Source organism: Podarcis gaigeae, assembly GCF_964106915.1.
Source record: "Podarcis gaigeae genome assembly, chromosome: 1".
NCBI classification, from domain to species: Eukaryota; Metazoa; Chordata; class Lepidosauria; order Squamata; family Lacertidae; genus Podarcis; species Podarcis gaigeae.
In genome coordinates this window covers 132,939,493-132,967,311 of record NC_139678.1, presented here as the reverse complement: position 1 = coordinate 132,967,311, position 27,819 = coordinate 132,939,493, and the positions used below count along the sequence as shown (strand labels likewise).

The window sequence follows — 27,819 nt, the reverse complement described above, 5'->3', positions numbered from 1 at the left end:
CATCTCCCTCCAGAAATCAGGAAGGAAAAAAAGATACTGGAGGAAACATTGCTTAATAGGAACACAATGCCAGTGTTTATTGTATGATTTAGCATATACATATGATAGATACATGGATAGAGGCCAATGGCTTAGATGAGCAGAATGACTATATTTTATCTTAGGCCAAAAGGAGACATGAGGCGATGTTCTTTACAACTTTTGTCCCGAGGGCTTCTCTTTAAATGGGTAAAGCAGTTGTGAGGCGCCTTCGGTTGGGGGTGGTCATTGCTGCCCCCGCCTTCCACTGGTCCTTTGCGCAACAGCTACGTTATCTGATAAAAATAGCCCTGGGAAAAAGAACTGTGGAACTAAAGGCAGCACGCACTTCTGCCTTTGATTGCATCATGAAACTAATGGACATCACTGGAGGGGATGTGGGACACTTAAAAGGCTGATAGCAAATGAGACACATTTCAGGGTGCTGCTGCAAGGGGGAAATGCTTCCTAGCATAAGAGGATTCCGGCCAGCGATGCAGTGAGCTGTCTTAGCAGGAGCCTTTGGCCCTTTCTGTGGTTTGTTCATAGGGCAAAGCTTTACAAGCAAAGGAGGCAGGTGCACACATTTTAAGCGTCCTTTGTATACCTCGCAGTGTGTGGTAAAAATTGCATTCCTGTATCTCCATGTGTCTGAGTGCCAGTCACATAGGCGTGGTGCCATAAAAATCCTGGACATTCAGGATGACACTTTATGGTTGTGTAAAAAAAAAAAGTTTGGCTTTCAGTAAAGAAATAAAAATGGAAATGAATCGAATGTGGAATTTCCTCCCGTGCGCTTTAACAGAAACTCCAGATGGACTGTGTGAGGGCGAAACATAATTGTGCCATTTGGCTCATGGTACCAATTTCTTTGGGGATAAATTTGCAAGTTTGTCATAACATTTGATTTATCCTGAGGAGGATTCAAAGGATACCTGAAGAAGACAGTACAATTCTATACAACTCAGAAGTAAACTGAAATCAGGCTTGAAAGCTAACTATCCTATCACTTATTTATCATGACAACTTGCAGAGGGAAGAAGTCAGGTCTGCAGCTGTGAGCGTATCTGCCTATCGTAATGTTTGACCTTCAACAGCAATTCAGATGTCCTTCCTTGAGCCTCTACCTAATGTGCTTATCAGAAATAGGAGAAAATTTTTTGCATTCCTCTGCTAGAGCATATGGAATAGGGGATTCTTTTCATATCTCATTTAAGCTCTGCTACTCATAAGCCTGCTCTTCATCCACCTAAAGCTCTGCAAAGACACATGTTACTATAACATGGAAGGAATGGCATGATCATACAAGCATCTCTGCCTCTGCTCTGCCCAGTATTGTCTATGAGGTGCCAGGGACCAGACCTTGAAAAGTCCTGACCTTCCACTCAGCCATGGTTCTGCCACTGTTTCTGCCATTTTACTTCCTGCCATTTTAGTTTCTCATCTCTCCCTCCCCCACCCCATAACTTTTTTTAAATGCACAGACCATTTCTGCAACTCTGAAGAGGCAGATGCCTTGCATGGAGAAATTTGAGCAGAAAGCCTCTCTGATTAATGCCTGTGCAACCATGGCCCACACTCCTGGCTAAGCACCAGGGCCCTAATATATTCCAGAACGAGGCAGAGCCGCAAGACGTTGGCATGCCAAAACCAACAAAGAGTTCTGTGAACCTTGAAAGCTGACAAAAACCTATGTATTTCTGGTGTAAGTCACTGGGGAAGAAGAGGGTCAGAGGACTGTGCTGCTCCTGCTCTCTTTGGTGGACTTCCCATGAGCATCTGGTTGGCCACTGTGGGAAATGGTCTGGTCTAGCAAGGCTCTCCTTGTGCCCTGCGTTGCCATGGGGCTCCAAATGGGCTCTAGTTCATTTATGATGCCATAGTAAATTTGTTAGTCTTCAAGGAACCACAGGACACTTTGGGAAGAATCCCATGTTGCACTAAGGCGATCAAACGTTCCATCAGAGCAGCACTTTGACTTGCCAGACAGAATGCTCCCCCTCTCCTCCTCTGCGTGCTGTTCTGGGGATTCTCTAGCATCTGATACTGAAAGGCAGCTAAGGATGAAAGCCCAGCATTCTGCCTTCTGGTTCCGTATTCTCCTGATTACTGCAGGGCACTGTGAAATCCTGAGCACTGAAACCTGCATGACATAACTTTAATTCACCAGCCCAAATGACCAGAATATGGACGCATACTTTAGCAGTGCATGAAGAAAAAACATTTTAGCTACAAGTCCTATTCAATAGATGTGGGCAGGTAATTAAGTCAATCCTAGAACAGAAATCCCTTTTACTAAGTTGGGCTCTGCGTGCTGTTGCAATGACTGTAGGAACCAAATTTCAAAGGGATGTTGCCCAGAGAATTATTTTCCAACCTGCTTCTTTCCTGTTTCCTGACTCAGGCAAAGGGAGGGAGCAGTGTAGGCTTTTGCCCCCTGAAGGAAAATGTGTAGATCTAGCACTGCAGGTGAACAGATGGAAAGAAGGAAAGAAAGAAAATAGAATGAGGGGATGAAATCTTGAGTTGAGGTCTTAGAAGACTTCATTCTGTTCAAGAGCGATGGGTCATCACAGGCTTCTGTAAAGTATCAAAACATTGATGAGAACCCTTCTGGTATCAATGAGGATAGGCCAAAATTGCTCACCCACATTCCCCATCTCACTGTTTGCAGGGTGTGAAGGTGGTCGTTTCAGAGATACTCAGTGAGCAGGGACAAAACAGGGTGGTAAGCTGTTCTGGTTAGCTGTGCAGGCCCTGTCGTCCCTTCGGTTCACGTGAGTCCAGAGGGACAGAGGGGCTTGCACAGCTGACATCAGGGGAAACTTCTTCGCCGTGCGACTGCTGAGCTGATACAGGCGATTCTCCATTTTATGCAATTTCACTGATGTGCACAGAGACTGGAATGTAACCCCACCTAAATGGAGAGTCGCCTGTAGTGCACTCTTTTCACCGAACAGGGTTCTACCACTAATAAAGTTATAGCAAAAAAGATATCCACAATGCTATCTTTCTTGTGTTGGAAGCACCCCAAGGCAATGTAAGGAACCATACTAAGACAGTTAAAGGGTTAAAGCAGAACCCAACAATGCACACATGTCAAGGACAAAACGTTTGGGCAATTATATGGCTGTCACCGAAAGGCATGGTACTTTCATTTTGTGAAATTTCTAATCATTCTGCTTTTCATTCTGTCTAATGTCTGATAAGGAGTTTTGCATAATTCAAGGATATGCATGTTCTCGTATTAACAGGAGCTGGACCCATGAAAGATTGTACCTCTCCCATTTTGAATTGCCTACATACTTATAACCTCTGATCAAGAAACAAAACTCCGTTTTCCTTCTGCATCTCGATATGGGGTGGCCTGCACTAACTCCTCTCTGCTGTCCCTGGCTAGTCTACTACCTTTCAGCTTACAGAAGGGCAATGAGCTGGATTCTGAATACTTGCCGCAAAGATGTGATCTGCTTTCCTGCTTCTTCCATTTGGATTTCGCTGTGTCAAAGATCCTCTGTAATTGGAGTTCCGAGCAAATGATTCAGCATTGTCTTGAAAAATGGAAGGCAGAGGTGTTTGTTAGGACATTGCAACTGACTGTTTTACTTTTTCTAGAACCATCTGCTTGGAGAGGAAGCCTTTGAGGTGTTGGAAAACAGGAGGCCTATCTATGAGCCATACAGGTCAGATGGCTTTTTCCACATCTCCATCATTCAGAAGTTTTGCTGACTGAGTGATTCATAGTGTATTCAGTCACAGGGAGTCGGGGGAGGGGGAGTGAGAAGTCTGATTCAGTCCACATTTAAAAGGGAAAGTACCAAATTTGCACTTTCCCCAAAAGCAAGTGAATGGAATGGATTGGAACAGAAGCACAGCCATCTTTTGAAGTTTGCACTTCTCTGAATCTTCCATTTCTCCAGCCAAGTAATGTGAAAAAAATGCACCTACTGGGACATGGTGTGCATAATCATGCATATTTTAGAAAATAACATGCAAAATATTAGGGAAATTGCTTTGCAAAAAGTGTGCATGCTAGGTAAAGTGGCACACAAAAATATGTAATAGAAGGAGAAATCTGAAAATTAAAATACTGATGAATTTTCACAAGGACTTAAAAATAAATAAACTGCAAACTGGTGTGGAAATGAGGAGAACTGAACTTAAGCCTGGAAAAATGAGAAACATTTTAACATGTAGCCTGTGCACAGTGCTGCCAAGCAGTTAATAAGCATTATCTTGCTGTCATCTTTGGAACAGTTCTGTGATGTGAGAATGACCCCTGCCATATTGGGGAGGGGGGAGGCTGAGTCTCTTTCCTAAGGCCACCTCGGTTCATGGCAGAGGTAAGATGTGAAGCAAGGACTCCCCAATTCGTAGCTCAATGCATCAGCTCTTAATATTTTTTTGAGCACAGTGAGTTCAGGCACAAGCTAGAGACGGACACAGATGACTTGGTTTCTGCAGCTTGGAGCTGGCTGGCATTTCAGGGTGTGGGGAATGACACAACATGGGTACAAAATGTATCTTGCTGGCAGCATTTCAGGACACATTTATATAGCAATTTATACCGCATGAAGTTATTTATACCAGGCCAAAGTACCACTCAACGTGGTTAACATTTTACATTCTCTCATGACCGGGTGTAAATGACTATGGATCAAATCTAATTGTCTGTGAAACCTAATGAAGGAAACAGCTGAACCCGTTTATAAGTGGCTATTTCTAAGATTCAGAGGACATAGCAACACTTCAAATCTCAGACTAGTCCAGTGAGAAAAGACTTCATTCCCCTTTCATGGACAATGATGACTTACCCACCCCCCACTTTGAGGGAGGTCTGGCTGAGAGAAGGTCTGTCACCTCTTGTGGCTCCATGGCTAAGTGGGAATTTAATCCCAGATTGACTTGTTTTAAGCCCAACACTCTAGTCAGTTACACTGAACCCACACTTTTCAAGACACGGTCCAGTAATCATTCCACTAGTCTGCGCTGCACATGGGCACAGAGATAGGACTTCAAAAACTGCCCTGGCCAAATTTGCATAGTTCCATCTTTTTTTTTTTTTAAAAAAAGCATGCCTATGTCTGCTGCAGGGTGAATCTGGCACATGTAAATAAAACAGCAGGATAAGATTTCAGTGTACTATGGATGACTCAAAGTGAGTGGCGTAATATTTTTGCTTGCTAGCCCAGACTGGGCCTATGAATCTCTTCCAAAATAATCTTCCAATTTACTACTGTCTGTTTCCAATTTCTCCTATCTGCATATTTCCCTCAGCTACTTGGTACATCATCGACCCCCGAGAGAGAGGGCCAGGAAGATATGGCTCCTTTCCCCTTCCAGTCTGAAAACTGTGAGTGATTAGGCTACTCTCCTTTGACTTTCCTTTAATTGTATTTTCACTCTATCTGCATAAGTAGAGTGAAAAGACAACCAGTTTATCTTTCTGCCCTTGGCACATATTCCTCGCCTTGGGCATCAATGGTGCCCAAATATAGAACTTGTGCCAGCATATTTGCACGGGCAATGATTGGGACCTCGTTTCCATGGATTCTGCATGTATATTTTAAGAAGTAAACACCTGAACATGAAGTAGTTTGAAGTCTTTGGGTCTGAAGTATGAAACAGTTGAACTATTCTGCAAATGGAGAGGGAAAGATTTTGCTGCAGCTGTTTAAATCAGCAACTTGAAACGTGGTACCAGAGGGCTGGTACAAGTGTTCATTATTTAGCTACTTGGATTTCTACATTTATTCTTGCTATGGCAGCAAATAAATGCTTTGGGTGACACTTAACTGGATCTGTCTAGGAGTGGAACAAACTTCCCCTCATACTGTGGGATTTCCCCTTCCTCTGGAGCAGATTTGCACAACCTGGAAGGTTGTAAGAGGAGAAGAAAGAGGAGGTCCGGTTGCTGGAGGAGGAGTCAATTTGAACTATGTTGGAGATCAACGTTTCATTCCTAGCCTACTCAAGACTTTAAATTTTACTTGGCTGCAAGTCAGTATAAGCCCATTTGAGAATGAAATCTGAAAGGTAGAATGTTTGAAGTCAGACCAAGAATTTGTAAATCTGACGATTTTATGTTTTTCTTTTTTTTCTTAGTTCATTGTGAGCAATTTAAAATTTCTCAAGAAAATTGATTGATTTTGAAAGTTATAATACTTTTAAAGCTGTCTTGTGTTTTATATTATCAGACAATCCTGTAACTTTCAGAGAGAGATTTTGTGGTTTTCTTAGGTGCTCAGAACATTTCTTTGTATGGGGACAGATCAGGGTCCACAACTTCAGAGACCCCCAACAGACAATAACTGAACTCTAGCTATACTTTGGACAGCCGTTCCTAAGCAGGGGATTTCCAGGCTTACTGCAAAAACTCTCCCTCTCCAAACCACTAAGCATTTCCCTCTACTTCGTACATAAATAAGCACAAGTCTTACTTGCAGTTTCGAGTGAAGTGTTGAATTTTCTCCTCAACACATGTGGCATAGACATTACCTAAAAGGAGTACAAACTTAATTAGAGTGCAAACAAGCCAGTGTGTGGATCAGCATTAATCGTGGCTCTTCTACCTTAGCTTAAGCACAGCTTTTCTGAAACTTCATTCACACCTGATGGACGGTCATGCCCATCCCACCCTAACATTTATATTATGGTGTGTAAGCACAGTTAGAGATGTTAGGAATGTTAAGCAACCTATTCTTCTCTCCTCCCCACCCCCTCACCTCTATGGGATGGTGGATCCTAACTACGTTCAGCCTAGTTCTGTTTGCAGTTTTATAATGTTGGGTGTCAAGAGACCAACAGAAGTACTGCTAAGACCTTGGGACTCGCATTCCATAGTTAAGGAAAGGGCAGGTTTCTGCTTTGAGGTTCCTGGGATACAGTTTGAGTGGTAGGAATGTCCAGCTATTCTTTCATGGGGGGGTATACACAAACACCCCCACCCCATGCATAAGCACACCCACCCTTACATATAAGGCACTCCAAGGGGAAAGGGGCCAGTCCTGCAGTCCTGCACCTTTTTAAGGCATTCGGCAGTCCTACATATTGTGTAGTTATACTTTTACAGTGGTGCCCCGCAAGACGAACGCCTCGCAAGACGGAAAACCCGCTAGACGAAAGGGTTTTCCGTTTTGGAGGCGCTTCGCAAAACGAATTTCCGTATGGGCTTCCTTCGCAAGATGAAAGCCCATAGGGAAATCTCTGGGACAGCGGGGAAGCGCAGCGCGTCTTCCCCACTGTCCTCGGACCTCCTCCGAAGGCTGGTGGTGGGGCGGAGAGACCTCCTCCCGCCGCCAGCTTTCGGATGGCTGCTCCGAAGGCTGGCGGTGGGGCGGAGAGACCTTCTCCCCGCGCCAGCCTTCGGATGGCTGTCCTGAAGACTTGCGGTGGGAGGAGGGTTTTCCTTCCCACCGCCAACTTTCAGAATGCTGTTCTGAATGTTGGCGGTGGGGAGGAAAAACCCTCCTCCCACCGCAAGCCCCGGGAACAGAGGAGAAGCGCTGCGCGCCTTCCCCTCTGTTCCCGTACATGTCCTGAAGACTTGCGGTGGGGAGAAAAGCCCTTCTCCGCACCGCCAGCCTAGCAAGCGGTCTCCATAGGAACGCATTAATTGATTTTCAATGCATTCCTATGGGAAACTGTGCTTCGCAAGACGAAAAACTTGCAAGAAGAAAAAACTTGCAGAACGAATTAATTTCGTTTTGCGAGGCACCACTGTATCTTGGTTCTGTATTTTTATCCTGTTTAATATTTATGCAAAGGATGATGGGGATGGGTGGGGTGCTCTTAATATGGCCCCTTGTATATCCATTCCAGCAAACAACCGTTGTGATATTTTAGGCAATTTTTTTTTTTGAAAAAATAAATTCTGAAAAATATTTTAAAAATTAAATCTACACCCTTTTTAAAAAAAATCAAAAAATCGAAGGCACTTATGATATGAGGGCTGTCCTGGCTCCTTTTTACTTTAAAAAAAATTCTGGCTGCTAGAGTCACAGCCACCTTTCCCTCCTTACAAGGCCATTGTAAGGGACACTCTACTGGGGGCAGCCATCTTTTTCGCCATACACAAACCCAGGAATGGGTGGCATGCTGAAAGGCATGGCTGGTTCCAGGACTATATAGTCAAAGGATTTCAATGACCAACAGTAAGCAGCTACACATTGTTGTCATTGTTGTTTTTAAGAGAGTCAGGGAAGCCCTTGGACCGCCCTACAAAAACACAAACAGAGAGAGGTTCAAAGCCGCATGCCAATGTTCTGTTCCGAGCATAATCCCGTATTGTCTCTTTTTCAGTTTTATTCAGTTTGCACTGTTTAATCCCCATGGTGGTCCCTAACACAGTTTTATCTCTTGGCCAGAAAATTGCTAACAGATTCTGGTCTTGCTTGCCTCTCAGTAAGGCACGTGCACTCACTTTGAAGTCACCGGCTGATGCTGCGACAGGAGTGTCTGGACTCTGATCTTCTAGAGAACTATAAGAGTTCCTGGGAGGCTGAAGGATAAACACCTTGGGGATGGAAGAAATGAAACATATTGCTCTGCTTTGCTGTACAGCAAAAAACAGACCAACAAGCACACCTCAACTAGAAACTGGCAGGTTACGTCAAGATGTCTCACCCCTCCCTTTTCTGCTTCCTCAGCCCCAGCCTCTGGCTGGTGTCCTGTTCAGAGAGTACCTGGCTTCTGGCTTGTGCACCTCCACCTGCTATGTGCAAAGCCAAACTAAAATGAGGTATCTATATAATGTCGCAAAAGGAGTGAGACTGTTCCTAGAGTATGCCCTGGTGTGTGGGGCTTGCATGCAGAGTCTGGGGCTACTCTTGTAGCCAAGGGGCGACTGGCCATGATGGCTCTGCTCTGTCTCCAGCGTCAGAGGCAGCCTGCATTTGAATTCAGGGATTGCAAGCAGGGAGGGCGCTGTTGTGCTGGTGTCCGTCTTGCAGGCTTCCCATGGCTATCTGGCTGGTCACTGTGAAAACATGAGGCTGGACTACATGGGCCTTTGGCTTATGTCCTTTGGTGATTAAACTTCAGCAAATTCTGATTCCTACATAATATTCACAGTGCTGTGGATAAGAGCTGTAACCACCAAACAGTAGTACGTATTAGTATTATTAGTATTGTTGTTAATATTTGTTAAAAGTTTACTTCATAGCAATTGCTTTTACTTTTGTCCAAAACCCTGCTTTCTCCACCCATTCTCTTTTGCTGCCTCTTATGCCTATAGTATAACTGCCAACCTAGCAGTTCGAAAGCACCCCTGGGTGCAAGTAGATAAATAGGGACCGCTTACTGGCGGGAAGGTAAACGGCGTTTCCGTGTGCTGCACTGGCTCGCCAGATGCAGCTTTGTCATGCTGGTCACATGACCCGGAAGTGTCTCTGGACAGCGCTGGCCCCCGGCCTCTTGAGTGAGATGGGCGCACCAACCCCAGAGTCTGTCAAGACTGGCCCGTACGGGCAGGGGTACCTTTACCTTTACCTTTATGCCTGTAGCTTCCTCCCAGAACATTTCTCAGACCAATGCAAGCACTAATGCAAAATGCATCTTAACTAAGATATCCTTGACTTAACTCCTTGGTCCTTATCCCCAACGGAAACAAAGCCTAAGTCCACGTAATGGCATATGTCTCTCCTTCTCTGCTCTTTCCTTCCTTCCGAAACCTCTCTAAAGCTGAAGTGTGAACTCATCAGGGCAGGGACCCATTTTTTTTGCTTATGTTGCCCTATAAAGAGCTATATAAATGAAATGATTAAGAACTCAGGTGTGAAGCATAATACTGAACATGCCTGTTCTGAAATCCCACCAAGTGCAGTCAGACCTACTGCCAGGAAGTATGCTTAGAATCACAACCCTAGAAATCAACAAAGTGTTGTCCACAGGCAAAGTGTTTTCTTCACTGAAACCCATTTATGGAAAGCCTTCCATGACTCTAAGCTCAGTCCCTGGCCACTTCCACATTTAGCCTTGGGGAAATGCTAGTGTACCATTTCATTACTGCAGCTGAATTTTATTTATTACTGCAATACTAATGGTCTCCAACCTGTTTTAAACTGAACTACATTTACCAAAAGGTCTCCTTCCAGAGTTCATGAATAAGTATTCCCATTCTTTGCAAAACTCTAGTCTACTCACCTGGGTGCTTGATTTCTTCTTAGACTTTTCCACTGGTTTAACAGTCAGGCCAGCAGCACTAAGAGCAGCTATTCGAGATTCTATATCGGATACCTTGAGAGCAAAGAGCCCATGTCATTTCCCAGTGAAGGTAGTTATGGTCCAGGTAAGCAGGACATAAAACACCAGACATTCTCAAAAGTGTGCTTCATTCAATGCGTTTTTATGGGTTTCACTCTGATTCCATAGCAGTAACATGGAGGTCATGTGCTAGCAGTAGTAAGACATGACAGGAAGAGACTACATTTTTATTAGAACCAATTATTACTTTTCCACCACCCCTTTATCCTCTTGAATCATCCCGTAAGGGTGTTTCAAGTGTCAAAGGGACTAGTTAAGTCTGATTTGGGCTAAGAACTTATCAACACTTGGAGACCCGCTACAACAAAAGTAGGCTGACTGGCAACATTTGGGAGCATCATATATTGTAAATTCTCACTGAATTGTGGATGTTTTATCAGATTTTTTTATGTTGTACACAACTCTGAGCTCCTTCAGGAGGGAAGGGTGATCTATATTTACAAATAATAATGATTACCGTATTTTTCGCCCTATAGGGCGCACCGGCCCATAGGACACATCTCGTTTTTTGGGGGGAAATGAATAAAAAAAAATTATTCCCCCCCAGCCGTGGGGCTGGGGCGGGGGAAGCCCAAGATTCCCCCGTCCCCAGCCCCCAGAACAGGCTGCTATCCGCAAGCCTTGCGAGCCCAGCGGCAACTCCCGCTGGGCTCGCAAGGCTTGCAGACACCTGCGCGAAGCATGGGGCGCCCTCCGGAGGGTGCGCCGTGCTTCGGGCTGCAGGCTGCTGCCCACAAGCCTTGTGAGCCTGCGGGAACTCCCGCCGGGCTTGCAAGGCTTGCAGATAGCTTCTTGAAACCTCTCGCTCTCCAGGCTTCAGCGAAAGCCTGCATTCGTCCCATAGGACGCACACACATTTCCCCTCCATTTTTGGAGGGGAAAAGGTGCATCCTATAGGGCGAAAAATACGGTAATTTTCTGCTTTTGTTTTTGAAAGTTTTTGACTTCCCAAAACCAAGGATTACCTCACTCTCTGTGTGCTGCACTTGCGCCACTGCAAAGGCCACTTTGTCTTCAAGTTCAGAGAGCTCCGAGTCAGTGGTTGTGCTGTGATAGGTGCCATGGCCTCGGTCTCTTGGCCTCTTCTCTAGCCCAGATGCTTTTCCCGCAGAAACAAACACCTGGAGCCAACAATATTAAGTCACCTTCCAGATACAGATTTTTAAAATATTATCTCCCACATTTGGACTAATGTCTACACTCCCGTAAGCCCTATCTAGGCAGGGCTATAACAGAGCTGGAAACAGTGAAGCCCAAATGATCAAGGGGTCAACGTATCTTGCTTGTGACAAAAGGCTTAAGAATTTGGGGCTTGGGGTTACAAAAGAAGATGACTAGGGGCTGATTGCCAAAGAATTGATGCTTTTGAATTATGATGCTGGAGGAGACTCTTGAGAGTCCCATGGACTGCAAGAAGATCAAACCTATTCATTATTAAGGAAATCAGCCCTGAATGCTCACTGGAAGGACAGATCCAATACTTTGGTCACCTCATGAGAAGAGAAGACTCCCTGGAAAAGACCCTGATGTTGGGAAAGATGGAGGGCACAAGGAGAAAGGATGGCAGAGGATGAGATGGCTGGATAGTGTTCTTGAAGCTACCAGCATGAGTTTGACCAAACTGCAGGAGGCAGTGGAAGACAGAAGTGCCTGGCGTGCTCTGGTCCATGGGGTCACGAAGAGTCGGACACGACTAAATGACTAAACAACAACAACAGGGGAGGGAGAGGATAGAGGTTTATCAATGTAGGCAGAATGTGGAAAAAGTGGACGGACAAATTATTTTCTTCCTCTCATATTGGAACTTAAAAAGGTAAAGGTAAAGGGACCCCTGACCGTTAAGTCCAGTCGCAAATGACTCTGGGGTTGCGGCGTTCATCTCGCTTTATTGGCCGAGGGAGCCGGCGTACAGCTTCCGGGTCATGTGGCCAGCATGACTAAGCCGCTTCTGGTGAGCCAGAGCAGCGCACAGAAACACCATTTACCTTCCCGCCAGAGCGGTACGGTACCTATTTATCTACTTGCACTTTGATGTGACTTAGGATCGTCTAATTAATTTGATTAGGAGCAAATTCCAGAGAGACAAAATAAAAAGTCATTTCATGTGAGGTGGTGTTAATCCATGAAATTCATGGTTACAAGACACGGTCACTAGCTCAGACAACTGGAGAAGGGAACTGAACCGAATAATAGGGAGGTTTATCAGTGGCTCTGGGCCATGGCGATGACACTGAGCCTCCAAGCGGAGGGGCAGCCAGTGCCCGGGCAGCTACAGAAGGTGGCAACTGTGCCACATAGGCCCCTGTTTGCTTTGCAACTTCTGTTCTGGCATTTCAGACACCTGCTTAGTCACCTGATGGGTCCCTTACCTGGCAGACCAACAATTTACCATATAAGGTTTTCTCTCCTTTTGGTAGTGGCAAAGTCTTTAGCATTGGCAGAGAGGGTGATAAAACAGCAGATGGTTTGAAGGTTTTCTTCTTAGCGAGATGGCAGTGTGACTGGGTGTGTGTGTGTGCCTTCATGCCAACTATTTTAAATGCTGTATTTTATTACAGCCCATAATATTCTATTTACATGTCCTTATAGCTTTTTATCTATCTATTTATTTCTCCATGGGATTTATTTGTTGCTATCTACTTATTGCTTAAGATTTAAGTTGTATTTATTTCTTTCCCCCTCAGTTTCAAGTCAATATCCTTACTGCTTGCAGCTCAAATTTATTGCTGGTTCTGGTCTATTGATCATAATAAAAATGAATGAATGAATGAATGAATGACACCGTCAAAGGTGTACTTTACAACCCACCAAAGCCCTGGATTAGCTGTGCCTGACCAGTGAGCCCTGCTAATGACATGAAGATCCTTTGTTTCTGCTTCTCACAAAGATCCCATGGAAGATAGTTTCATATATAGTCATACCTTGGTTCTCGAATTTAATGTTTCAGGAGTCCATTTGACTCCCAAAATGGTTCAAAAACCAAGACATGGCTTCCAATTGGCTGCAGGAGTTTCCTGCACTTGATCAGAAGCCATGTTGAACGTTCGGATTCTGAAAAACGTTCGCAAACTGGAAAACCCTCTTCCAGGTTTGTGGTGTTTGGGAGCCAAGGTATGACTGTACATGGTTTCCAATACCTTATGGGCCAGCAAATGGGTGCACTTTGGCCTCTCACTCGCTGGATCATCACCTTGCTGTGGTGAGTGGGCTTGCACATTCCTATAACCCTTGTGAGTGAAGCCATCGGGAATCTCGTACTCCCAGCAGGGTCACCCAAGGCAGTAAGGTCAAAGGGGAGGAGCTAGACAAAGAATGATCCAAGAAGTCCTCAATGGCAGAGCAGGCAGATGATAACAAGAGGTATGTTACAATGGCTATGAAGGCGGATGAAGGCTGCAGCAGATAAGAAACTACTGGCCGTTGTGATTTACTCAGGCCATCGGAATAGAGCCTTACTGCGAAGACTGTGCCTTGGTCAGTGTGCACTGATCTACCCACACAAAACAAATTAACACACAGGCATCTTCTAAAAACCCATCTCAAACCCAAACCCAACAAAGTCCCATGGTAATCGGCAAATGGTAATGGGGTCAGGACTGTGAAATCTGGAAGCCCCTAGTCATGAACCAGCACATGGGTAGTGGATACAGATTCAGTCGCTCTGACTCAAGGAACAAGGCAGTTGAGCAGCTCGGCAGCTGTATCCATGACTGAGCAGCCCTTTTTAGGATCCACTCTGCTCACCCTGAAAAGGTGCCCTAAACATAGTCCGCCTCCCTTTTTCCATGACTGGATTACCATTACCATCCACCTAGCGGTCATAAAACACAATTAAAGTGGGAAACACTGGCCTGCGAGCACTCCAATTGGAAAACAGTCATGGACTTTGAAGACGCTCAAACTCAGGATGGAAGAGAGGAAGGCACACTTGGCAAACCCTCGCCGTGATCAACTCCTGCACAGAAACCTATGTCCCCCTTGTGGAAGGACATGTGGATCCAGAATTGGCCTCCACAGTCACTTACGGACTCACTGTTAAGACTGTGTTCATGGAAGACAATCTTACTCGGCTGTGAGGGATTGCCAAAGAAGCAGCAACACTTTGGCCTGGTTGCTTTGAACTCAGTAGGATTTGTGTGTTTGTGGTAGGGAGGATTGTGTGTGTGTTTTCTTTTTAACACAGCAGCTGGGGGGGCATTTAACACTGTTCTCTGCAGCTTGGTCCCAATGACCCCCCGCCCTTAAGCTTTGACAAGGAGGATGACATTGGTTAAATTGCAGCTATAAGACTGGTGATTTTTGGTATGACCATGGTGTGTGTGTCAAACCCATCTACCTGAAGCTGTTGTTTTGAAAGAAAAAAATCAATCCAGTAGCCAAGCACCCATTTTCACATAATGTGCACTACAGCCCTAAATGTAGCCCTTTGCTTTTTGCAAGACTTGGCTGGCTTGATCATGGTGAATGAGCAGTCAGGGAGCTGGCAAAACTTCTTAGTGCTTATTAGCGATCCTAGAAGATCTTTGACTGGGAAATTCATCTGCAGGAGTGGGGTCTGAGCAGATGACTCTGCAGGTTGTGTATGTGAAAAACAGCAGCCTGGGACTTTGAAAGGGCAGAGACAGAAAGAAAGTGAAAGATTGCTGAGTTTCTTGATGGAGCTGCTGGAAAGTGCAGAAGGGACAGTGTGGGGAGCTGTGCTGCACAAGGAGCTCCCTGGGGACCTGCTGCCTGCTGAGCGAGTGCCTCCACTTGCCTCCACATATCCTCAGCTTTCCTATCTGTGAACGAACACAGGCTACCTCTGAAGCTTCAGAACACGATGAGCTTTGAAAGTGTGGCTCTTTTTATGTCCCCGCCAGGCCAACTTAGACATTCATGGACCTCTTGCAAGCCCCCTATGGAAGGAAACCTATGTTCAGGATGAGGGGCAGGAGAGTGAGGTGGCATATCTTTGTGACTGACAGCCACTGTGTGGTTTTGGGTGGATTTAGCAGGGCTCTCCCTTCGCAAGGACACTGAAGCAACCCATCAGAAGTTGTTTCCAGCACTCTTCTGCATGTTGAGTCTCTTAGGGGAGCCAAAGGGTCAGCCCAAGCCATTTTGCTCCTAGAGGACCCAGGGCAGCCCAGGTGGCATGGCTTGTGAGCATGTGCAACTTTACATTTTGCACTCATCAGCATCCTCCTGATTACATTTCTGTAAATCACTTAGAGAACCATAGAATTGTAGGGTCATCTAGTCCAAGCCCCTGCAATGCAGGAAACCTGTTTCTGCATGGGCTCAGAACATCAGCCTTCTGGTTAACAGCAGCTGCCTCACTCGCCCATGCAGGGCCACAGAAGTTGACCAGGCTGGGAGCTGAATCTTATTCCGGGACTGGTGATGGGCCAGGCATCTTCCACTTCACCTGGAGGCTAGCTTAGAGGGGGACCCGGCAGGAAGAGTGGCTGGGGGAACTCTGAACGCTCCTCTCCCCTCAGCCACACAAGAGCCCCTTCACTCTGCCCAATGGTAGGTCTGGTGCTGGTCACACAGAAAATTCCTGGCTGAGGTGAGATTGAAATTTGGGATGCAAAATATGGCACTACACTAGACAGTCACCTTTTCTGCTTGCATTACTCTATGGAATTCCCCCCCCCACACCTCTTCATATTGCCACCAGTTTCAGCAGATATTAGTGGCCAGCAAACCGGTATGGCTATAACTCCTGGCACCTTCATGTGATCCTTTCCTAGTTTATAATCCCCATTTACATATTTATAAGGTAAAAGACAAAACTCCCGTCCATTATTTGTGCACAGACTAAACAGCCTTATTTCATTTATCCGCCTAAGACACACATCCGACTCATAGGTTTCTTTCAAGTCCTTGATAGGTTAGAGGCAACTCCTCCTACCTCTTTCTCAAGATCGAAGAACAGAGCCCTCTTCCTATTGCCTTTATCCCTCCAATGAGTCATGCAGGGCTCTTTCTTGGGCGTTAATGGCTCTTAAGCGCTTGGGCTGTGATGCCACACAAAGCCTTAGCTAGTGACCTCTGCAACCTCTATGCTCAGCCAAAGAGAGGCGTTTTAACCCCTGTGCTGTGCAGTGGAAATGGGGGAATGAGAGGCAAGAGCAGACAGGCAAGGAGTGGGAACGTATGTCGATCTTTAATTAAAGGGTCCTCATTGTCCCCGCAGGCCTCTTAGCTGCAAGAGGAACTGTCCACGTAATGCTTTGATAGGGATAATGCTTCACTCAAGGCAGCTGCGACAAAGGCAGCACCTCAGTATGCAAGTGAAGAGCTCCCATTAGAGACACGAGAACCTCTTCATGCTGAGGAGCATCTGTGCCCAATGGGAAGAATTTTTATGAGGGGCAACTTCTCTTTTCTGCTGAGGACAATGCCAGGTGGGCTGAGAGGAAACCAGATCCTTATGGAGATGGAGGACTGCAAAGGGGTGGGGAAATAGGATTTATACCATGTGAATTCACACATTTGAAATACATATTCAGCATGTTGCCACAGCATTCAAATCTTGACTTTCTACATGCACCATCTGCATATTAAATGGACATTTCAGTGATTGCACTGCAAGCTTCGTGCTGAACTGAGTTTAGAACTGAGGAATATGAGCACCCCACCCCCAGTCAAAAAATATTCAAATTAAGATGATTTCAGATTTAGGAAACCCAGGGCAAGGTAAGTCATCTCTGCTGCCTTGAATTCAGTACTGAAGCCACTATCATATTCATATTCGGAATGTCACTTCTGAATTTCAAGTAGCATTGTGAAGGATTACTTACTCACCGGAGGGCTCCACTGTGCTGTCCCCATCCCACCCCCAGGTAAAAAGTGGTCTCTCTCATTAAACAATGTTTCTGTAGCCATCTTGAGTTCCACAGGTCATTAGCCCATGAGACTCTGCCTATCTAACAAAGCTCATGTTTCCAGGGCCGGCTGGCCCACGAGGCAGATGGAAGCAGCCACCTTGGGCGGTGGAAACCCTTGGGGGCACCACTCCACACGTGCTCCCCCCCCCCGCTCCTGCTACTACCAGCATTGCGTGGTGGCAGCTTCGGGGAACAGCCACTGCCGGCTGTGTGACCCCAGAAAATGAAGCAGCAACAGTGGCACCTTCTCATTTCACCTCAGGTGGCGAAGTAGGACAGGCTGCCCCTACTATTTCCCCAAAGGGAGCTGCCCTGTGTCAGCCCATTGCTCTATCTGCCTCAACACTGACTGCACCGACCAGCTGCAGCAGGGCTCTTCCCAGTCTTAGCTGAGCTGGAGCAGAGCCAGCCCGCCCAAGAGGGGAGGTGAAGCACCTGCCTCAGGCAGTGGAAGTGCAGGAGGCAGCACCCCACCCACTTGTCCCGACGCCAGAATGCCTTGCGGGACACCTCAGTCCTTGCTGACTTCAGCAGCGGGGCATGGGAATGATGGCGTGAGGGGCAGCCCATTTCTGTTTTGCGTCAGGCAGTAAAACGTGATTTTGCCTGACTTGGAGATACCAAAGATGGAACCCGGGACCTTGTGCTCTGCCACTGAGAGACAGCTCTTCCCGCAGGGAAGGCACCCAGAGTGGCAAACATGCCCAGTGGCTTTTGCCCAGCCCCATGGCTCATGGCGGACCGTGCCTCCCCAAGTGAAGCCTATTTTATCTGTCCCTTTCAAGCCCCTTTCCTCCCCAACCTCACCAACTTGGGCAGACACCAACAGGAACACCAGAAAGTAGAGTTGCCACTTTTTAATCCGGCAGATTATAAACAATGCAGCCACCAAGCATATCAGTTCAGCAAAATGACTATATCACAGAGCTCATCAAGTACAGTCAGAGGCATCATATACAGCAGCGCTTAAGGATGAAGCTGGATGATGCGTTACTACTGCCCAGGGGTCCTTGTCATTGTGCATAATGCAGTTTTCACTGTCAGGGTAGCAAAACAACATAGATACCGTACATTGGACATTTCTCCTTAATTGTGTACTTTTGAAATTGAAACAGCACACAGTTCAGCCACACACAGAACATAGTCCAAATGTATCCATAAGCTTTCTGATTGTCCTGGAGTGCTCCCAAGAGAAGACCAGACTGCAACCATTATGAAGGGGTGACTCTCTCACAGAGAGGGGGTTTGCCAAAGAGAAAGCAGGGCTGGCCGTGGAGATGCACCCATACATCGCCTAGCACGGCAGGCGTGGGCATTTGCCCTCCTTCCAGTGGGGCTGCAGAGGGTTCAGGGCTGAGTGATGGGGGGTGAAGGCCTGCAGGCACCCTGTGTGCAGTGGAAATGATGGAGCTCTGAAAGCAAACCCTTCGTCTACATTTCCCCCATCCTTTAGCATGGAGGCCACTGTGGGAAGTGGAATGCTGGACCAGCCGGGCTCTTATTATCTTCACTTTTGGGAGGCAGACTGTCAATAATGTTACACCCAAAACTTACCTTGGGTCAGGGAACAGGGAGTTGCTCCCCAGGCAGAGCATCATTTCCTGACAGGAATGGGATTGGGGTTACCAGTCCAAGTATCCATTAACAGAAAACGTGACTCTGTGCAGAGGATTCTGGGACTGCCAGTCCTAGTCCCAAGCCCACTGGGAGTACCCACTCACTGCCCAGATAAGTGACAGGGCCCTGGGGGAAGGGGGTCCATATGCCTGCAAGATCCAGGTAAGAGGAGGATCCAGATGAGCAGGAGTTTGCTTGCCTCAACCATGTTCATAAGTATTTGAAGAGGAGTGTTCACTTTTATAAATGAAATGAAAATCCCATCTCAGAGGCACTCTTAATTGCCTGGCACAAAGGGAAACCTCAGTTTCAGGTTTAGCAAGATGTGATATGAAGATGAAACTTGAATCAGGGGTTGATTCCTTTTGCCTCTCTTTTCTGTTTGAGATACCTGTTGCTCTACAGGTGTCTTAGAAACCTGTGCCATTTACTACAAGGATGGATCATTAGACTGTACATGCAGCTTCTGCTCTCGGATATTGCTGGGATCCCTAACAAAGCTCTATTCACAAGTGCTCTTCATTCAGCTGGCTGGTGTTCAGACTCTGAAAAGGATTCTGAGAAGGATTCTGTCCACAAATGAGCAATTTGCTGGCTGAACTGAGCAGATGCTAATGTTTTAATTTAGACACATCTCTTCATGTGGTTTGGATGATGGAGATGTAAATGTTGTCAGGATTGTATGTGCATTATCGCATGGCCCTGTACAAAGGATGTGCAACCTCAATTGTGCATGATTAAATTGGCCCAAAGCCTCCCTAATTTAGGTCTGCACAGGGCTGCTATACATCCAGAACTTCCTGGACATAGCCAGAATTTGGCAGTGTCCAGGCAGAAATAGCTGATATGTCCGGACAGTGCAGATTTAGGTGAGATTTCTTTAAAATAGCTCAAAAACTTCTTCTTCTTCTTTGAGATATTCCAAAAAAAGCTCAATGAGTTTTGCGTCCGGATTTTCACTTTTTGAAATATGGCAACCCTACGTCTGCATCATCTCTAAAGACTTCCTTCTTGAGAATGGACGGGCAGCATGAACGGGGGGGGGGGGGGGGGCAGGAGAGGGGGTTGGCAAGAGGCTGACCAAACTTGCTAAATCACTAGGGCTGATGCCCAGAATACTAAACATGCTAACTAAAGCTAAATATCTGTGGGATGGCTGGAGAAAGGCAAAATTGGGAGATGAGGATTTCCCAAGGAACAACCCTGCTGATGCTTGTACATAGCAATTAGTGGGCACAAACTACATGGACCTGCCCCCATTTCTGAGGTCAACCTCAGGGTTGGGACCAAGGGCAAAAAAGAGAAACAGCATCTCAGCAGGCATGTCTGCGCTACATGATGAGTGCTAATTTGATATACGATTGCTGAACAACTAATGTATGCACAGAAAGCAATTAAAAAAAGTGTAGGTAACACTGAATATTAGGACTTTTAATTGGTGTCCATTAAAAATGGTGAAGGTGGAAAGCAAGAGAACCCCCAAATAGATTACGGTGGGTTTGCCAAAATATGTTATCTTTGCAGATTAAAAAAATAATCATATTTTTAAGATCTGATGCATTCAACAGTGTATTGATGTGGCATTTGACTATGAAGTTTGTATGTATTCATTTGTAGTTTGTCAACAGTGATTCATGAGCACATTTCTTATTTGAACAACTGTTTTTATGTACTTTGCTTGACTAACGTTTCCTAAGCAGCTTTGCAATACTTCCACTTCGTAAGTCTGGATGAATATAAAAAGACTAGAGTGGTCCGTCTTTAGAGCCATCTCAGTGAAACCCAGCTTTGAATGACAATGCTTCACACGGCATGTGCATTTCAGGATTGTGGCTGCTGCACATTCAAAAAAAGATGCCTTTGATGGTAATGAAGTCTGAAATGAATGCAATGAAACACTGGTCCAGATCTTGAAGTCCAGCTTGTTACTGCAGTGTGCAGGGTCTCTGTAGGAGACGAATGATCACGTATAACAATGGCTATATACATGTGAAACTCAGTGAAATCTGTACCTGATATTACAATGGCCAAGAAATTGTAAAGAGCAGGTTAATTGCTTCTGGGTGTTTAATGACTGCCAACAAAGTCACTGCTTGCGTTTGTCATTCAGTATTGCAAAAATGTTGTCTTTTCACTTTCATTTGTGAAAGTGCAACGAAACAAAACATGCAATGTAAGTAAACTAGTAGAAGTATGAATAAATTAAGAAAGCCTTACAAGCCGATGATTTTTCAGAATTTATTTTGTATGCTACCCTGCTCAGCTCTCTGCAAGAATCTCCAGAGATCTCAACATGACGCTGCTGGGCCCTCTAGCAAGACGAAACTGCCTGGTACAGACTTCAGCATCATCCTGAACACTGCCAAGGAAGGAGAGCATGAATGCTGCACCCACCTTGGCATGTTTAAGAAGGGGCGCTCTAGGAACTACGTCCACCATCTTCTGGAGGGGATTCTATTATTCCAATTAAAGATGTGCAAATTTGATGTGGGGTTGTACCTTATGATTTTTTTATGTTGAATTAATATTGAACAGAGTCACTGTCAAATTACAGAATATATTGGAATCTGCTGGCAGGTTTGGAATTATGGCTCCTGGGGATTCATCTGGATCAGATTTCCATTCCCCAGAGTCTTTTTTTTTTCTGGCCAGATTCGATCTGGGCTTGTTGGCAATGCTAGACTTGGGCAGAGACTTTGGAACTGGGTGCCCAGGGCAGCTCAACTCCTGTTCCAGGTGGTAGAAAATACTGCTGTGTCTTTGAAATGCAGCAATGAGTGCCTGGGAGGGGAGGATAATGAGGGATATTTCAGATGTTCAAAACACTAATTTTAATTTAAGTTCAGATACAAAGAAAAAATACTTCTGTTCATCTGAGCAATTTCTGAATTGGATGTTTGTGTGTTTGTAAGAGGCACTAACCTATCTCAAATATCTACTAATTACCCCTCTCACTAGCATCTCATCATTTTCTCTTCCGAGTATCTACATTTTTGAAAATCCTTTAGCCCAACCCCACAAGCTGCAGATGAACAACATGAAAGATCTCATGAGAAAAAGGCTCCTGCTCTTAGATGAAGATGAAAGTCGCCTTTCACAGAGTGATATAGAGAGCCTGGCTCAAGATCAGTGCTATGACTGTCCATTCAGAGGGGCAGAATGAGACTCGGAAACAATCAAACAGGGCAGGATTGACAAAGAAGCCATTAGAAACTCAAAGGAATGCAACTTTTTGCATTTTGTGTTAATGTAGCCCCTCAAAAGGAAAGGTGCTCACAAAGATGCCAGACACACACTCCTCCATTTTAAAATTACACTTGAATCTTTCCTTGTCCTTCATGTGTTACAACCAGACACATATTGGCCAAAACTATCAATACGGGTCCATAGACTCTTGGAATCAGAGACGGAAATGCCTCATTAATCACTGCATGGAGATAGTAATGGCTTAGAGCAGTGTTTTAGCAATGGCAAAAACCATTTGTTTGGCAAAGGCTTTTCAGTTTAAGAAGAATAACATTCCTGCCTAGGCTAATGGATCTGGCAAAGCTGAAAATTTATAGAGCACATTTACTCAGAAGGAAGTCCTGCAGAGTTTGATAGATTTATTAGATGTGTTTAAGATTAGATTCTTAGTTGTTTTACTCATATGTAGTCATGGGAAGTTGGAGAACCCTTGAGCTCCGACATGCAAATGCCTGAGAATAACAGGCTGACATTCAGTTTAACGGTTTGCTTGAAACACAATATATGTAACATGCATGGAGTGAGGATCTGCATGAACCATTTTGTAAACAGCCAGTTGTTCTTCAAAGGTCAGTCCTGCGGGTTTCAAATGGGGCTTCGCTCACAGTAAGTATTGTTAGGATTCCAGCGATCAGAGATTCCACTTGGTATTTCAAAGTGGAATAGCAGTTCTGGGGAGGCCCTGGATCCAAGTGGGGCTGCAACACAGGACAATGGATGTGATTCCGGAGTGATTGCCAGGAACCACCAGAATGGTTTCTTTGCACTTAAGTCAGCCTCTTGGGTGAGAGAGGGAGTTCTGAGGGATAGTGACCTGGTGAGAGCAGACTAAAGCAGCCGCCTCGGGTGGCCGAATCCCGTGGGGTGGTGCCCCACCAGCCACTGCCACGGCCACCAGAGGATTGGTGGCAGCTAATGGCAAGATATCATGGAACTGAGGCAGTGAAAATGGACACCCCTGGAGCATGGAACCCATTCATGGATACATCTGCTGGATGCTTGGTGGATGGTAATGCACTTTTGAGCTCTCCTGTTGCAGGACTGAGCAGGAGTCCTGGGGGAGAGGGGGGAACCAGTAACAGCACCATCTGCCTGGATCAGAGGGAGTTCAGGGGACTGCTGTTATTAGGGTCTTGGAGACGGTGAGGTATAGAATGGGGTGTAGGCAATATTGCCATAGAAGAGTGGAGACACTTGACACTTGCTGCCCTTGCTCAGCCCCCAACAGAGACTGGAGTAGCCATGTTGGTCCGCTCTCCCATCTAGTGGTGCTGTTACTTAATGCCAGCTCAGTCCGCAATAGAACAGATCTGATCGTGGATGAAGTGGCTGATCTGGTGTGCATGACAGAGACCTAGCTGGGTGAGCTCAGGGTGGGTGGGTGACCTTACCCAGCTTTGCCCACCTGGATATTCAGTGCAGCACCAGTCAATTTTGGAGGAGCAAGGGGGGAGCATGGCAGTGATCCATAAAACCCCCACCATTCTCACCAGGAGGCCAGTCCATCTGGGAGCTTGGCATGAGGGTTTGTATTTGGATGTTGGGAAGCAGAGACAGAACAGGGATCTTGGTGTTCAGTTCACCCAGCTGGCTGAGCAGGCAGAGGTGGTCTTCAGCGCAGTGTTGGAGAACCCCAGGGCATTTGTTCTGAGGGACATCCATGCTGATGCCTCGTCTGGGCCAACTCAAGACTTCGTGGCCACCAGGACAACCATGGAGTTGTCTCAATGCATCACACACCCAAAACATGCTGTGTACCCTAGATCTGTCTTTTTGCTACAGAGGGCATTGCACAGGATCCAGTGATCAGTGGGGTACCCCAAGGAGGAAGGGTGGGATATAAATTCAGTGAATACATAAATTAAATAAAATCAAACAAACCCTCTTCCTTCATTCTGTTCTAATCATGAAACTAGGGCCCTCCCTCAAAGCTGCTGCCTCTGCCCCACATGGTACCTGCCTGGCTTGCCCCAATGGGACAAAAACTGGGGAAATTCAGTGGAGGGAAAGATTAAATGCAAATACCCCAGGGCCATAGACCCCCATGACTGCTATCCAAACACTATGAGATATGTTCATAAATCTCCCAATGCCACATCTTGTGTGACCCTAAGTGTTATTTGTTAGTAGAACTTAAGGGTGGATTTACAAAACCTTATTGCCCACATGGTGATTATGAATATCATCTACCCCCCTTGCAGAATCATCATCACCATGCAATCATATGGATAATTTCAGCGGAGATTGCAATCATCACCTGCAAGATGCACAATTAGGCGGTTCGAATCCACCCCAAGACCTGCGTTACAGCAACTAGTTAGATGAGTTAGGCTGATCATACCAGAAGGCAGGTTAGCTTAGATGCATGAAACTGCTTTCCATAAAATATAACAAGCAGAAGGAAAAGAAAGCCAAATCCAAGGAAGACCATACCTTCTTGGCATCAGTAGGCGGGTCATCGCTAGACGAGCTTATTTCTGGTATGGACCCTTCCTGCTTCATTCTGCCCTCCTTCTCCTCCTCTTCTTCATCAGAAGAAACAGCTTTGTCACTGATGTTTCTTGCCAGCTCTTCTAGTTTCCTCCTCAGTTCCTTCTCTTCTATGCTAGGATCAGTAGGGGACTCAGGAGCTGGAGGCTAGCAACAAACAAACAGACAGACAGACCAGCAATACTCAGTTTACTTCAGCCATCCAGTTCATGCTTTATTGTGCCTCAGGACCAACCCAAGACTTTTTCCCACTTGAGCAGAACAAGAACATGGTGCCCTGCCTAGTGTTCAGAGGTAGACTGTCCCTGAACCTGGGGGTTCTATTGCTTTCCCTGCTGAGTCTGACTAGACAGGCAAGTAAGCAGCTTGGCTGCCCAGCTGAGGGTGCCCCTAGGTGTCAGGTTGGCGCTTGCTCGCTTGTCCACCTGTCCACCTCCATGCATCCCTGCCCCAGCCAGTCTGCCTTGGAGAGCTTTTGTCCCTGTCCAAGCCCCATGCCTTGCCTGCCCACCCACCTGATTTCCCATGGCAAGTTCTGAACTTACATTTATTTGTTCTCACCCACCCTGCCACGGAGTCAGTGGCAGCCTCTTTAGTAAGCATCACAAGGTGAAAATGATGAGCTGTAAAGCCTGGAAACAAGGCCTAACCCACACTCATCATTTCAAACAGCAATTCCCCCCTATATTTACAAACTCCTATCTATGGAAAGTTTTGCAACCTGAGCCACGTTGCAGAAAAGTTTTCCTATGTTGATAAATTCTAATCTGCAGAGACCAAGGACTTTTTCTGGCCTTCATAAATACATGACTATGTGGCATAGCCACCACAGAGTGAGCTCTCTTGTTACGTGAATGCAATGACAGCCAGTCCGAGCATGCTCATTGGGCTCACACGTTTCCCTTTTGCAGAAAAGAAAGAAGGAAGGAAGGAAGGAAGGAAGGAAGGAAGGAAGGAAGGAAGGAAGAAAAGAAAGTCCAGCTTTTTGCCTTCACTGAACATTTAGCTCGGTGGTGTGGAAATGAAGAACCATCACACCATGCCACCTGCCCATTAAGTATGGTAGTTTCAATGTGGAGACATAAAATAGGGGTTGTCTTCCACTTGTACATTAAATGGGCAGCATAGCTGCTGTTGAAAAAAATCACTAACAAAAAACAGTGTCAAACACCTATTAAAAGCACAGAGAAAAGTTACACTTGTAGCAGCTGCAGCCTTCTTGGTGCTGGCTCTGTCACGCACAACATCTCCAAGGTAGTTCTCACTCCACATGACATGGCCATTGCATGCCTTTAATTGCTCACCTGTTCTAAAGGTTTGAAGTACCCAGCGCATGAGATTAGTATTTGGCAGCAACCAACCTGTCTGTGCACCATACGCAGCAGGCCTAAGTGGGTGAGGAAACCTGTTACACCCAGGGCTTATTCCCCAGCCACAACTCACTGGAACAGAGTTCCAGCACCTTTGCCATTCTAAAAGAATAAGGGAGGTGTTCATAGAGAGTTCCAGCACCTCTTTTTCTAGAAAAATAGCACTGTTTGCAACAATATTCACATAGTTAGTGTTTTCAGCTGAATGCATTATTTGGTCAGTGCTGGTATTTGTTGTGTCAGGGCGAGTTCTTGGAAAGGAGAGCGCTCCATGATGAATTCTGAATGAGGTGACCAGCTTCCAAGATGGTGCTTTCTCAGGATGGGAAACTAATGTTTTCTGGGTTTTCTGATCTTATTTTTCCATTTTGCCAATGGATGGTTGACATGGACCACAGTGAGGTGTGTGAGGACCAGACAAATGGAGGAAGAAGGAGATGAACTATTCACCCATTCTTCCCCAAAAGGAAGTGAATGCTAGTCTTCTCTGACGGCCACAATATCCAAAACACTCCCTGTATGATATAATAGGATGGACAACCTCGGGGGGGGGGGGAGTCCTCTTTCCTGAGTTTACCTCATCTGGGTGAACCAGGATCTTCTCCTCAAGACGGTTCAGCATGCGCTCGACAGCTGACATGCGTTTGTTCAGGTCAAGAATCTGAGAAAGGAAAGATGACAGCATAGGATAGAGCCCACCACCATAGTTTTCTTAGCAGCTAAAGAGAAAGTACAGAATAGCTTCTGCCACCTTTGCCCCCAGATGGAGAAATCAGCAGATCTGCAGTCCCAGCCACTGCAATAAAACAAAAGCAAAAACAGCAGCACAGCTAATTTCAATCCATTAAAAAATAGCAAGACAAGCCTTGTAATATTACCAGAATAACCCAAATGAGTTTGTTTTTTAAGATGATAAATGTGAGTTATTTTTCCTGTTTTTTTGCACTTGCAGACTGTCCATATGAACTGAGACTGGGAGGCCTTGATTTAAGTTCCAGGTCAGTTATAAACTTGTATACTTTAACTTGCTCCCCTTTTGGGAGCTAAATGGGAAAAAGGTTTTTGCGAAGATAAATGAAGTGAATAATATAAATTTCTTCACACCGTAAATGTGCAGTGGAAATTACTGGACTCAACAATGCCAGATTATTTATAGGTAATCTTTTTCAGGCTTTTCACACAAGGGTTCGATACTCAAGTTCCCCAAAACTACAAATCTGTTACCCCAATCAAGGCACATGTGGTAAAGGAGAAAGCTGTTCTATAGTTTGTGGCTTCCATATGCTTTATTTCATTTCTCAATGTCCTCCCCACCCCTTTGCTTTCCCTAACATCTCTGCTACAGAGGAGCAATGTGCAGTTGGTGGATCAGGACATTAGCATTTTATTTAACAACAAAAATTCTGGGACAGTGGTTTTAAGAGCAGGAGAGTAGTAGCAATTTTGGTGAAAATATACATTGAAGTTTGCTATATCAGATTACGACCATTTTGTGCTAACATATTCTTCCCAGGATCACCATGAAAACAATGCTTACATAGCGCCAGTCCAGCTGTGGAAGAACTGCATCTTTCATTACTACAGACTTTCATGCATAATGCCTAAAAGGGGGGCTTAAGGGGAGAATGAAGGAATAACAAGGACTTGGACTTGTTCCATTGGAAGGTGAACAATAAAGTTTTTTATTTGTTAAGTGGGAAGGGAGGAATGTCCAGATTGTGCAAGTTTAAACTGCCTTTCCCAATAACTTCCAAAGTTTGAGTTTTATATGAAGTTTGAATGCAGGTCTCTCCTTCTCAAGATGGGGGGACAGGAGACAAAAGAGGGAGCTGCCCCCTGTGAGGGGAACTTCCTCTGTTGGCCTGGGGCTCAAGCAGACAGCAAATAACACCATGTTATATCTTTCTGTGTTTTTATACAGTATTGTAAGCCGCTCT

General features: G+C 45.6%; 1 protein-coding gene across 4 annotated transcripts in view; it reads right to left on the bottom strand.

Moving 5' to 3' along the window:
• Positions 1–52: 52 nt before the first annotated feature.
• The window catches only part of MLPH (melanophilin), a 77,546-nt gene continuing 49,779 nt past the window's right edge, over positions 53–27,819 (bottom strand). For 2 of the 4 annotated variants that reach the window (XM_083708484.1, XM_083708482.1), the window contains exons 10-17: positions 26,460–26,543; positions 24,456–24,659; positions 11,247–11,402; positions 10,162–10,254; positions 8,441–8,533; positions 6,459–6,516; positions 3,472–3,569; positions 53–2,598 (exon numbers count right to left, since the gene is read on the bottom strand). In XM_083708484.1, coding sequence (XP_083564610.1) covers positions 2,572–2,598; positions 3,472–3,569; positions 6,459–6,516; positions 8,441–8,533; positions 10,162–10,254; positions 11,247–11,402; positions 24,456–24,659; positions 26,460–26,543 — 813 coding nt within the window. In that variant the 3' untranslated portion in view covers positions 53–2,571. The remainder of the gene's footprint in view (positions 2,599–3,471; positions 3,570–6,458; positions 6,517–8,440; positions 8,534–10,161; positions 10,255–11,246; positions 11,403–24,455; positions 24,660–26,459; positions 26,544–27,819) is intronic. The other 2 variants (XM_083708485.1, XM_083708483.1) reach the window with 1 other exon arrangement.